This window comes from Lygodium microphyllum, chromosome 6, assembly GCF_053477565.2.
Source record: "Lygodium microphyllum isolate KBCC chromosome 6, Lygodium_microphyllum_v1.1.10, whole genome shotgun sequence".
NCBI lineage: Eukaryota > Viridiplantae > Streptophyta > Polypodiopsida > Schizaeales > Lygodiaceae > Lygodium > Lygodium microphyllum.
The window spans coordinates 56,818,483-56,831,342 of NC_141140.1; the positions used below are offsets into that span (position 1 = coordinate 56,818,483).

At 39.2% G+C, this 12,860-nt stretch overlaps 1 protein-coding gene across 1 annotated transcript; it reads right to left on the minus strand.

Annotated features, from left to right (window-relative positions):
- Positions 1 to 730: 730 nt before the first annotated feature.
- Positions 731 to 2,415, minus strand: LOC148034597 (uncharacterized). Its single transcript, XM_087680548.1, has 2 exons — positions 1,863 to 2,415; positions 731 to 1,744 (listed from the first exon to the last, which is right to left on the minus strand). Exon 2 carries the CDS (start codon positions 1,685 to 1,687, stop codon positions 758 to 760), a length of 930 nt encoding a protein of 309 aa, XP_087536674.1. The 5' UTR covers positions 1,688 to 1,744; positions 1,863 to 2,415; the 3' UTR covers positions 731 to 757.
- Positions 2,416 to 12,860: the final 10,445 nt, after the last annotated feature.

Below are 12,860 nucleotides of genomic sequence, written 5' to 3' on the forward strand. Positions count from 1 at the left end.
TTAAAGTGGAAATAGCTATTTCATTACAGAATAAGATGAATGCATGAGGGTGACCATCATAGTCGCATGGGCTATGCAAAACATGCGATACATCATACAACTATAGTCTAGTATATTTGAAACAAAAAAAAAGAGAGACCTATGTCATATGAATGATGAATCTATGATGAGGCATCACTATCATCATCATCATAATTATCATCATCATTACAACCATTTGAGTGCTTATCAAGAGAGTTTGAAGATGACTCCTCGGCATCCAATGATGAGACAGACTCATACTCATCCTCACTGATGAGGTTACTATCATCATGAAATGATTGCTCCCTAGGTGGCGGTTATGTAGGTAAGGGGGGGATGTCATCATGAGGCACAGGATGTGAGCTACTAGAGCTGCGCCTTACATACGTCTGCAAGCCAATTGAACCACCCCTCCTCGATGATGGAGGGCGTTGAATGACCATGCCCCTGCTGCCACCTACTCGAACTTCTCACCCACGAGCATGCTGACTGCGAGTGTCAGGAGTATCTGCTGCTATAAGCTCTCTATAGAGCTTTGTAAAAATCATCTCCTCATCCTCGTCCACCTCCTTATGTACACTCGGAAGAGTATCGTCCGTCAACTTGAATGTATCAACATTCACCTACACAATGCAGTGATGCATGTAAGATTGATTATGATTCATTGTAAATGCTAAAGTCTAAATTGTAAAGTATAAAGCTTAAACTTCAAACTTCAAAGTTTAAAACTTAAAAGTTAAAAGTTTAAAAGTTTAAAACTCCAGCTTCTCTCACATGCACGCGAAGAACAATCCTGGGAAAGGACCCTCATGGCTAAGGGCTGAAGGGTCTCTAGTGCATATCCAAATTTTTTCCACCAAAATAAAGGCTTCACGAGTGACTCTCTCCTCCAATAAGTAGGAGAAGCAAAAGCCACATGTGCTCTTTGATCTGCATAGCATCCTCGCTCCTCTAGCACTGCATTGTGGGTATCAACAGGGATGCAACGAGTCAAATAGGCAAGCTGGTCTGAACGGAACTCTCTATCATCCATGACCGCCGGTGACTTGTTGGTTGGATGTACCAATGCGGCAAAACCATGGATGGGCTTATGCATCCGCGCCCATCTCCTCTCTGCTATCTGTAAAACATATGCACGCTGTGTCTCTGTGATCACTGTACAAGTACGTGTCTTCACCAATGCCGCTCTAAAGAAGTGAATGAGAAGGCCCATGGTGGACCCCTCGCAGTCACTCGTACGTAACACCCTATAAAAGGGAGTCGCAACAATGACAACGGCATGAACTTTTTGCCAAAACTGCTCATCAAAGCACAAGCGTTGCATGGCTTTGGCCTCCTCTGTCTCATGCTCATCCCACTCATTGCATAGAGTGCACACCACTGTCTGGCGCAAGGCGGACCGCACCTCATAAAGGCTCTCCAACAATAACCACTTGTAAGCAAAGCGAGTTGAATAAGGCTTCTTCAACTCCAGTGTGCTATGCTCACGATACATCGCAAGCACATTTACCTTGACCGTGAAGAATGTGACAATTGATGTAGCTTTTTGGACCACCCTCTTTACCCACTTGAGCTTCCCAATGTTCTCTGTGAGCAAGTCCAAACAATGATTGGCACATGGAGTCCACACAATTGTAGGGAACTCGGCCTTAAGCAAACGGCCCATGCGCCGACAATTCGATGCATTGTCGGTAACAACTTGCACCACATTTGAGGGGCCCACCTACAATCACAATTTACAAATTACAAGTTATGTATAAATCAAATTTGAATTATGAATCATGATATTATCATAATGAAAGAAAGTGAAACAAATTTAAAACGCAAATTGCAATGTATACCTCAATGATAGCTTGTCGAATGTGGCGGTAGATGAATGCGCCTGCCGATGACGAATAAAGAGGCGATGCACACACACAGAGAGAGAGAGAGAGAGAGAGAGAGAGAGAGAGAGAGAGAGAGAGAGATGCTTGAGTCTCGACTCTTGAAACTTGAGTCTTGAAAGTTGAAAGGGAGGGAGACTCGAGAGGCCCGAGGGTTGGGGTAAAGTTGTGGGGCAAAGTTGAAAGAGCAAGAGTGAGAGAGAGAGAGGCAATGGAAGATGAGAATGGCAAATGCTTTGATAGGGTGCGGGATAGAGGCCTGAGGGGATGGGAGATGAGATTTGAGAATGGAAAATGCTTCTATAGGTTGCGGGAAAGAGGAAGATGAGAATGGTAACTTTTAAGTGCTTGCTGAATTGGTGTGGAAGCATGGAGGAGAGGAGCACCTTTTGTAGATGAGAGAAGGGTGAAAGTTCAAAGTTCAAACAATCAAAGAGAGAAGGAATCCAAAGAGGAGCACCTTTTGCATGGCTGGAATTTGGAAAAGGGGGGTGGGGTGAGGTATCCAAGGCTTCCCAACCCCCCCCGCCCCCCAAAAAAAGCGCAATAGTGCAGGAAAAGCGTGAAACGTGGGATGTGGAGGCACAGGAAACGCGGAACAAGGACACACAAGCCAGGTGGCTGAAAGAGGCCAGTTTTAACGTACGAAATCGTACCGTACGGATCGTACCGCTCGAACTGTTCCGTACCATCTACGGAGCAAGTATGAAGAGATGCATAGTTCATTAAAAGTTTGTGCACGTAGTCCTCGAAATGGGCTACATGTAGGTTTTACACACTACACAAGAGAAGGCCTAAAGAAGGAAAGGTGAAGCAGACAATAATTTGACTAATAAGAGGTAAGTAGCTAGGCGTGCATTACTCGTGTGTATTGTATGAAAAATTTCCAACTTTTCAATTCTTTGCAATTTTCTAAAATTTTCTCATGTCTAAATTTATGCATGGCATGGCAAAGCTTTCAAAGCTGTCTTATTCTAGCAAGGGTGCAAGCAAAGTTATCTTTGTGAAAATTCCATTTGCAACCAATCTTGCATTTGACTTGTATAAAGCTCCTAGTAGCAACTCTGAAAGCTTAATGTTCAACTTGTTTTGAAACATACAACCCTACATTTTAACACCTCTTATTACAAACTCGGTTGTCCTATCACATGTTATTTATCTCTAGAGATTCTTCCTATTGTTTTCTCTTTGTTTATATCACAAACTGGTGACTTTGGTTACTCTATCAGGGAGTATTTATCTATATTTTGTGCTTTTTCCCTTTCCACACCAGGAAAACACCCACTATTTGATATATCGAAAGCCACTTATAATTGATCAGATAGAAATTGAGCAGTAGATCCTTTATTTCATGTGGATGTATTGCTGCACACTATTGTCCCTGATGCGTTTTACCTCTTAAACACCCTTGCAAATAGTAAGCGCTGGAAAACTTGCACTATTCCATGCTTTCGCTACCTTAGCTACTTGAATGCAGTCCTTAGGAGTTGTCAATGAGGAGGAAGATGCTGAAATCTCTCCAAAATGATGGCTACTATCACGACGACTGCTAGGCAGCCAACTGGAGGAGAATACACTAAGTATTTGATGCCACAGATCAGCTGTAAACCAAAAATAGCATTAGGAGGGCTGTGAACTGTTCGAGCATGCTAAAGATGGTGTCACCAGTAGTCCACGAGTCTCCACGATGCAGACACAAGCGTAGACAGGTCGCACACAGCTGCATTTGACTCGTGCAGCTTCCATTGATTTTTGCCTTCTTGTTTCCAGCCCCGGAGACTTTGCGTTTCATGTTTGCCGGCTGTCATGATCCGCTCAATTGTCATCCACATTGCCTTGATCATGGACCGTGCGTTTTGCTTCAGACATTGTCATCATTTTCCTCTTTCTTCTAAGGCTGGTTATTAATCTGATTTTGTGCTTAAGAGGGGGTTCATGGGCTGATTGGTATGCTTTGCACTACACTCTGCACTTGTTCCTATCTCTCATGCATCCTGAACATCTTTTGCTTGGATAATTGAAGCTCTCATTTTTGGACAAGTTTACTATCAATCATGGTTTGAATCTGGGTGTCACCTGATTGTATCTTGGTTTATGTAAAAGAGATTGATGTCACCTCGAATACTTTTTTAAATTGGAGTGTGACTATGAAGCTTGGTTTATGTAAAAGAGATTGTGGTACCTTGTTTCAAGATCGACTTCTCGTCATAGGTGACAACCATCTCTTGCATCTCATTCGGACAAAGACAATTTTAGAGAAATCAATCCTCAATTGGGATACTCATGATGCCGAAGCATATTCGGTGCTTGTTTGATGTATCTCGAAGAAACTCCTACTTTCCTTCCTAGTAGGTGATCACTAATTGTAGGATAGTCTCTAAGGTGTGGGAGAAGCTAAAACTTATGTGCAAGGCTTCATCAACCATGCGAGCTATCACTATTTGTGGTTAACTTTGGACCATCCAATTGAAGGCTACCGACACCATTCAATGATTCCTCATTTGAAAGACCCAAATTTAGGCCACCTTAGAAACATGAAGTTTGTCCTCTTCGAATCTCATTTAGTGGCAGTTGTTTGCTAAAAGCTGCCTTCCAAGCAAGTTAATTGCAAAACATTACGTTTGAAACATTTGAAACTAGCAACAATATACATGAAACTAGCCTTTCCTCCTCAGATAGGGTGGTAAATAACCTCATTAAGCACTAATTACAACAAGCATAAAATTCACCTAACTTGAAAATGCACACTTTACCACTTTAATCTTGGTCTTTGAACATCGTATTGGCCCTAAAATTGGCATCCCTTTTAGTATTTCTTTATTTTATATTGCAAATGGAAGGAGTACAACTAAGATCCTTTGATCTCCTCTACTTAGATGTTTGAGACAAATCTCTTAGTATTCTTATTTTTAGTCAAACTAATATTTAGAAAATCTTATTTAAGTATTAATTTAGTCACCAATGGTTAGAGATAAATCTCTTAGTATTCTTATTTTCATTCAAATTAACATTTAAAAAATCTTATTCAGATATTGATTTTTAAAGATTATTATGCTTATTCAATGTTATTGGGTTTTTCATGTGCAAGCACGACTTTGAGTGTTGTGACATTATAGATCATTATAATGGTTTATTTGAAATTTCAACAAATCTTGGTGAGTTTTCTATCTCTTTTTTCACTTCATCTCTCTTTTTCCTTATTTGTGTATCTCTTGGAAACAATTTTGAAATCTTAAAAATTATGCTATTTTACTCTTAGTCAATATTTATAAATATCGTAATAATCTATATCTATTAATACTTTGAAATAATAGCCTTAAAATCTAGTATTTACATCCTTTTATGCTATGTGTGCATCTATGCTATTGGTTCAGCGTATATGTAATGAAATGAGTGGGGTGTATATGAGCGTGTAACTATTGCATTTGTCTAGCTTGCACATATAACTATGTCTTATTGTATCTACATTATTTGAAGATTCAGTTAACATGTAATTCTAGCGATGGAAAGTTCATAGAAAGACAAGCACCATAGTCAGAGCAATTAATGCTCACTCTCTCGAATGTGTAAAACCATATTCAATATACAAGTGTGTCCATCCATACTACATGGAAATAAGAATACTAGCCTTAGAGAAATGGACCAAGCATATTCAAAGTATGGATCTTGGTCATCTGGCCATCAAAAGAAGAAAAGTGCACCAAAAATGACACTTTTCAAGCGTACTTAGCCTTTTCTATATTTATAAACATATTAACACTAGGAAAACTCATTTTAATAAGCATTGAGCTTGGTGATTTCTTTTTTTCTATATCATGCTACATTTTCCACTTCATCTTTTTTACCTTGCTACCCACTATTTTGCAACTAGTTTCCATCCATGTGTTTGATCTTTCATCTATACATGTGCATTTTTACCTTCCAAAATCTTCAATTACTTTATACATGTTAATAGAGTCTACTTTGACAACTTTATTTCTAGTGTCCAAATCATAGTTGTAAGCTCTCCCATAGTACCAACATAAGGTGCTCATAAAAAACTCCTAAAATTTGTTCATTGAATTCAAACAAACCGTCCTTCAAATGTTCTTGAACCTTTTAAACATACTATCCTTCATTTCTATGCATTTTCATGCTTTTGAAAGCAAATTGGACCATTTATTGATAATGTTATAAATTCTATAAAAAGAATATATGTATTTATTGGATAAGATGAGAGCCTTTTCTTTTCATCATAGTCCAGATTTGTAATGAAACTTGTTGAAGAATCATCTTATCTCGAGAGCCTTGAATTCCTTGGGATTCGAGAGTAAAGGGTATTCATGAAGATTGACACAAATTTTTCCATGATTTACACATATAGTGAGGAAATGAACAACACACTTATCATCATGACTTCTAGTCTTGGCATAAGCAAAACCATCATCTAACACCTTTAGTTTACATACGAATTGTAGTAATATATGGCTACCCAATAATCACAAGGTAAGTAGCTACATCCTACACAAAAAATGATTGCTTATTCTCGATATCTTCAATGGTGATTTTAACATTTAGACATGTGGTATACAAATCTCTTGGTGTATTATTTGCAGCTTGCATTCTCCAACCATAATCCATGTCAACTAGCCACCTTTCATTTTGGTAATGAATCCTTGTTATAACATTTGTCTTTGACCCATGATTCATTAATGCAATGCATGGTTCTTCAAGATCATCCACTTTGACTAGAGTTTGTGTAGTAGCTTTGGCCTAATGGCTTCCTGAGTAGTGATTCTTAAGTATGCTTTTTCTTCATTGAATTAGACTTGTCTTACCCTCCAGAAGTTTGCTACATATTACTACACTTTTAGCATCATAATGGGTCCGATTGGTTGTCGTCTTTCTTTTTTTTCTTCATAATCAAGAATTGCTACATCTGTTTAAGTCTATTAACATTATCTCCTACCCTCTTCCCACTTATCCAAGACCCTATTTCTACTTGTTAAGCCTCAGAGGTCATCGGAAGCCCAAACAACATCAGAACAAGCCAAAAAAATTTGTGGACACTACTATAGTTCTACTCTCATATTGAACATTAGTACATACGGATTTTAAAGACCATTCATATACACTCGTGAAGATAATACCTTGAAGACAATTTGCATGGGAGATGTAGAAATACCATACAATTTGTCATCAACAATGAAGTAGCCATTGAAGTTGAGTCTCAACTTGAGGTTGAAGAATCATAGTTGTCAGGTATGAAAGGTACGATACGGTACGGTACGATAAAATATGATACTAATTGGTACCTTATGATTTTATAAGGTACGGTACGATATTAGTACAAAAAAAATTAAGATGATTTTTTAAATAATAAAAACCATAAATCATTAAATGATAGATCATAGAATACATATTTAAAGTGGAAATAGCCATTTCATTAGAGAATAAGATGAATACATGACAGCGACCATCGCGGTCGCATGGGCTATGTAAAACATGCGATACATCATACAACTACAGTCTAGTATATCTGATACAAAAAAGAAGAGAGACCTATGTCATATGGATGATGAATCTATGATGAGGCATCATTATCATCATAATTATCATCATTAGAGCCATCTGAGTGCTCATCAAGAGAGTTTGAAGATGACTTCTCGGCATTCGATGATGAGACAGGCTCATACTCTCCTCACTGATGAGGTTACCATCATCATTAAATGATGGCTCTCTAGGTGGGGGGTTGTGTAGGCAAGGGAGGGATATCATAATGAGGCACATGATGTGAGCTACTAGAGCCCCGCCTTACATATGTCTACAAGCCACTCGAACCACCCCTCCTTGATGATGAAGGGCGTCAAATGACCATGCCACTGCTACAACCTACTCGAACTCCTCGCCCATGAGCACGTTGATTGCGAGTGTCACGAGTATCTACTGCTATAAGCTCTCTATAGAGCTTTGTTAAAATCATCTCGTTCTTGTCCACCTCCTTATGTACACTTGGAAGAGTGTCGCCCGTCAACTTGAATGTATTAACATTTACCTACACAATGCAGTGATGCACGTAAGATTGATCATGATTCATTGTAAATGCTAAAGTCTAAATTGTAAAGTATAAAGTTTAAATTTCAAAGTTCAAAGTTTAAAAGTTAAAACAACAAACTTTAAATGTTATGGTTAAGTGTTTAAACTTTACCTACTTCGGACTATCCACAGTCATTATAGCTCTCATCATGTGTAAGTTAGTGCGACAATAGAGTAGCTGCTCTAACTGTCGTGTGCTAAGCTGATTGTGAATCTTTGTGTGAATGAGAGAATCGGCACTCTGGTTTCTCTCACATGTTCTCGAAGAGCAATCTTGGGCAAGGACCCTTATGGCTAAGGGTTGAAGGGTCTGTAGTGCGTATCCAAAGTTTTGCCACCAAAATAAAGGCTTCCCGAGAGACTCTCTCCTCCAACAAGTGGGAGAAGCACTATATTGTGGTCATCAACAGGAACCATATGAGTCAAATAAGCAAGATGGTTTTTGAACAGAACTCTCTATCATCCATGACCGCCGGTGACTTGTAGGCTGGTTTACAAATTACAAGTTATGTATAAATCAAATTTCAATTATGAATCATTTTATTATCATAATGAAAGAAAGTGAAACAAATTTAAAACGCAAACTGCAATGTATACCTCAATGATAGCTTGTCGAATGTGGCAGTAGATGAATGCGCCCGTTGTTTTTCTCTCCCTCTTGCCACTATCTACAGCCCGCAATAAGTGTGAGTGGACATGAGACGAGTATGTTGATGATGCGCCGTTTCTTACGATCACTCCATCCGTAGGTGAGAATGGAGCAACCATATTTTATCCATGCGGCCTGAATAGGATCAAGGGCTCTATCAATCCTCTCCTCTTTATCAATCTTTCTCGTCCTCATGTCGTTGTATGTGACACTGGTCCATCCTTCACATGGACCCACATTGGCAATGGCTTTTACCATCTTCTTCCATAGCTCTTGCTTTAGGACATTGAATGCAAGATTGCACTCAATCACTGTGCATGCAATTTCAATGTCTACAAGTCGTTTCCTTTCTCTAAGAAAGGCAATCGATCCATGCACATGACCAGGAGCTTGAGAGAGAGACAATTGTTTGTCCGGCAGCGCATGAGCCTCCACTCTTTGTCTTTTACCGGAGCCGGATGCAGATGTGGAGTCCCCACCATCAATGGTAGAGGCCTCTCTCGTATCGGTTGAAGATACGCCCACATTGGATGCTTCCTCATCAGTAGGCATAGGAGTTGGTGTCGATAAGCCACTTCCTCCTCCTCTTGTGGATCCCCCTCTCATCTTGGCGAGAATCTCCTGTGCAATGTTTTGACGGTTCTCCTTGCATGGAGCAACTTGCCCCCTGGTCTTGGAAAGATGTTGGAGAAGCCGAGTTGCACCACTAATATAGCACTTCCCGCAATACTTGCATGTCCAATGGTGGGAGTTGGACTTCTTTGTGTCTCTCTTTACATGGATCGCATGCAAATTGAAGGCCTCGTTCTTCTGACGAGTCATGGTGCCGATGACGAATAAAGAGGCCATGCACACAGAGAGAGAGAGAGAGAGAGAGAGAGAGAGAGAGAGAGAGAGAGAGAGAGAGAGAGAGAGAGAGAGAGAGAGAGAGAGAGAGAGAGAGAGAGAGAGAGAGAGAGAGAGAGAGAGATGCTTGAGTCTCGACTCTTGAAAGTTGAGTCTTGAAAGTTGAAAGGAAGGGAGACTCGAGAGGCCCAAGGGCTGGGTAAAGTTATGGGGTAAAGTTGAAAGAGCAAGAGTGAGAGAGAGGGAATGGGAGATGAGAATGGAAAATGCTTTGATAGGGTGCGGGATAGAGTCCCGAGGGGATGGGAGATGAGATTTAAGAATGGCAAATGCTTCGATAGGTTGCGAGAAAGAGGAAGATGAGAATGGTAACTTGTAAGTGCTTGTTGAATTGGTGTGGAAGCATGGAGGAGAGGAGCACCTTTTGTAGATGAGAGAAGGGTGAAAGTTCAAAGTTCAAACGATCAAAGAGAGAAGGAATCCAAAGAGAGGGCTGGAAGCTAGAGCCTGGAAGGAATCCAAAGAGGAACACCTTTTGCATGGTTGGAATTTGGAAAAGGGGGGTGGGGTGACGTATCCAAGGCTTCCCACGCCCCTAAAAAGCACAACAGTGCAGGAGAAGCGCGAAACACGGGACGTGGGGGCGCAGGAAATGTGAAACGAGGACGCATAGGCCAGGTGGATGAAAGAGGTCAATTTTAACGTACGAAATCCTATCGTACGGTATTGTATTGACTGTTCTGTACCAGGTATGGAGGCAACTATGTGAAGAACAACTGGAAGAAGCGTCGAAACCCATGCAATCGAAAGTCATAGTGGTTGCATGCCAACTTTATGTTTTGGTAATTCTACACAATAACAAATGATCGGGTGATGATAACCATGTTGGAGTAAGAATTTTTATTTTTAATGATATTCTAATTTTACCAAATATAAATTATATAATCATTTTTCATGTGATTAGTCACACTTCAACAAGAATAAAAGAATAAATCGGAGATAGTGAAGGAAATCATATAGAAGTGGTATTTTGCATCATAAAAGTATATTTCGGTGTCAATTACTTGAGAAGACTTTTAGAAACACTAAAATCGACTCAGAATTTCTATTTTTTACTTAGAAATAGAATATGGGCTATTAAACAGGGTAGTTTTTGTGTGCAATATGTTTTACAGTATATTAATAAAAAGAGTTTTATGGTTATGATGGATTTGGATATGTAATAAAATATAGTATCTTGTGGTTTCATGCTTGTAAGATCCGAATAGATTATTGATTATGGTGCTTCGGGACATTGGGATCTCCAATCCAATGCTCCTTAGCATTCTCCAAAATGCTAAAAAACTTACATGTGGTGGGTGGGGGTCCCACACTCCTATGGGAGATATGTATTTTTTGGTTTATAGATCACATAAGTACCTCAAAGAGGGCAAAGGATCGAGATAAGTGCATTTTTTATATAGGACGATTTTGAAGGCTTATAGAAGGTTAGTGGTGCTCTGGGCTAGTAAATTCCCTATTGTTTTTAGAAGGGGTAACCCAACCTTGCAAGGTTGAAATGTTCTATCTTAGGCTAGTAGACAATTGTCTTCTATGTGGAGAGAGATTTTATACCACTCTGTGGAGTAATGGTTTTGTGTGGGTTGTGTATGCACATGGGGCATGCACAAGGATGTGTAGATGTCTATGTGCAATGGGGTTCTTGAGTTGGTGCCAGGGTGTGTGCAAGGTTGTAGGGGCTCCTGTGCAGGAGGGTGAATGTGAGAGTTGATATATGTAAATACAAGAAAATAAAGGTGGTCATCTAGCTAGTTAATCTTTAATGCTACAATAGTATCTATACATCTTAAGTCATTGTGAAACTTTGATGAAAAGGCTCTCCATATAACTAACATTTTATGGTTTACCATATAGAAAGGAGCTTGTTTTTTTTGTTACGAGTCCAAGAGCCCTCCATACCAAACTAATGTGTGCGCAAAGGCCACATTAAAAAATGAGTACAAGGGTGCTGTGGAGTTGTCTGATTGTGAGAGTCTTTTATTTGGAATTTGGAATGGGTCTTTTATCCACTTACTAAATTTTGCTCACCAAAAATTTCTTATATGTGTGCATATTTGTGTGTGAAGTGGAGAGGAGGAAAAATACATGTGCAAGCAAAAGTTTCAAACCCTAGTACCCGAAAATTCAAATATGCACAATCTACACATTTCTCTTCCACAAATCAATATATTAATATATTACCAAGATTATCGTGTGCACCTCCAAGAGATGAGTTTAGGTTTAAGGTTCTCGGTGATACTAATGCAAAAATGGCCATCTTATTATCTCCAAGTTGGGCAATGACTATAGAATCTCACTCTTGTAGTTGTGGTATGCTCCAAGCCTCACGCACACTTTAAGAAAAAGTAGAATGTGGGTGTAATCAAAGTAAAGATTTGATAAGGGCCTCATTAGGAAGTAAAACGTCCTTTTGTTTGCATATAATCAAGGCAAAAAATGGGTTCGATTTAACTCCAATGTTAATAAAACACGAATCGATTGTGGTGTACTTTTTATATTTGTGGGACTACCGCATTTTGCCTCCTACTCAAGTCGATCTCAGAAGATGTAAATTTTGCAGATTCTTTTCGAACTCGAACCTTAACTCAACTATTAGCACAATGCAAATGTAATTTAATCTTTTACTTTTAAGAAAAAAGAATTTATTAATTTTTATATAAATCCTTAAGGACAAGATCCAAGGTCAATTACTTGTGATAACTTAAGTCACTCATGGTAAAGATTACTCATGATTATGTTTTTTTAAAACACTTCGACTTAGCAACATATCAATCATGCAATCTTTAATCATACTTGAGTTGATAGTAGCATACACTCAAGGTAAAACTCTAAGACAACTCACAATGCAAATGATTCCATAGTCACTAATGGAGGTCACAAAATGTAGTGGTGGTTATGGCAAAGGGTCTTGATAGGTAGGTGGCAAGCATAGTTCACAATATTTGTTATAATAAGTATCATTATGCCAAAGGGTCTTGATAGGTAGATAGCAAGCAAAGTTCACAATATTTGTTGTAGTGAGTGTGGTCTATAAATCTCGACACATAGTCAGCCACTCATGGTAATGAAAATCACAATTTTGCCTCAAAAATGCAATCATGGAGGTGGATTATATAATCATTGTGCTATCTGCTTTACTCACATTGGATGCAAAATCACCCATGGTGGTGCCAAATTTACTCAAGGTGATACATGGATGATAGCTATGACTAAGCAATACACTATAGGTGATGCATACAATATCTATGTACTCAAAAGAACACAATCAAGGTGCTTTTAGCGTCTTTAGTCGAAATCTTGGTGATGGTAGCATGGTGGTGTTGCAT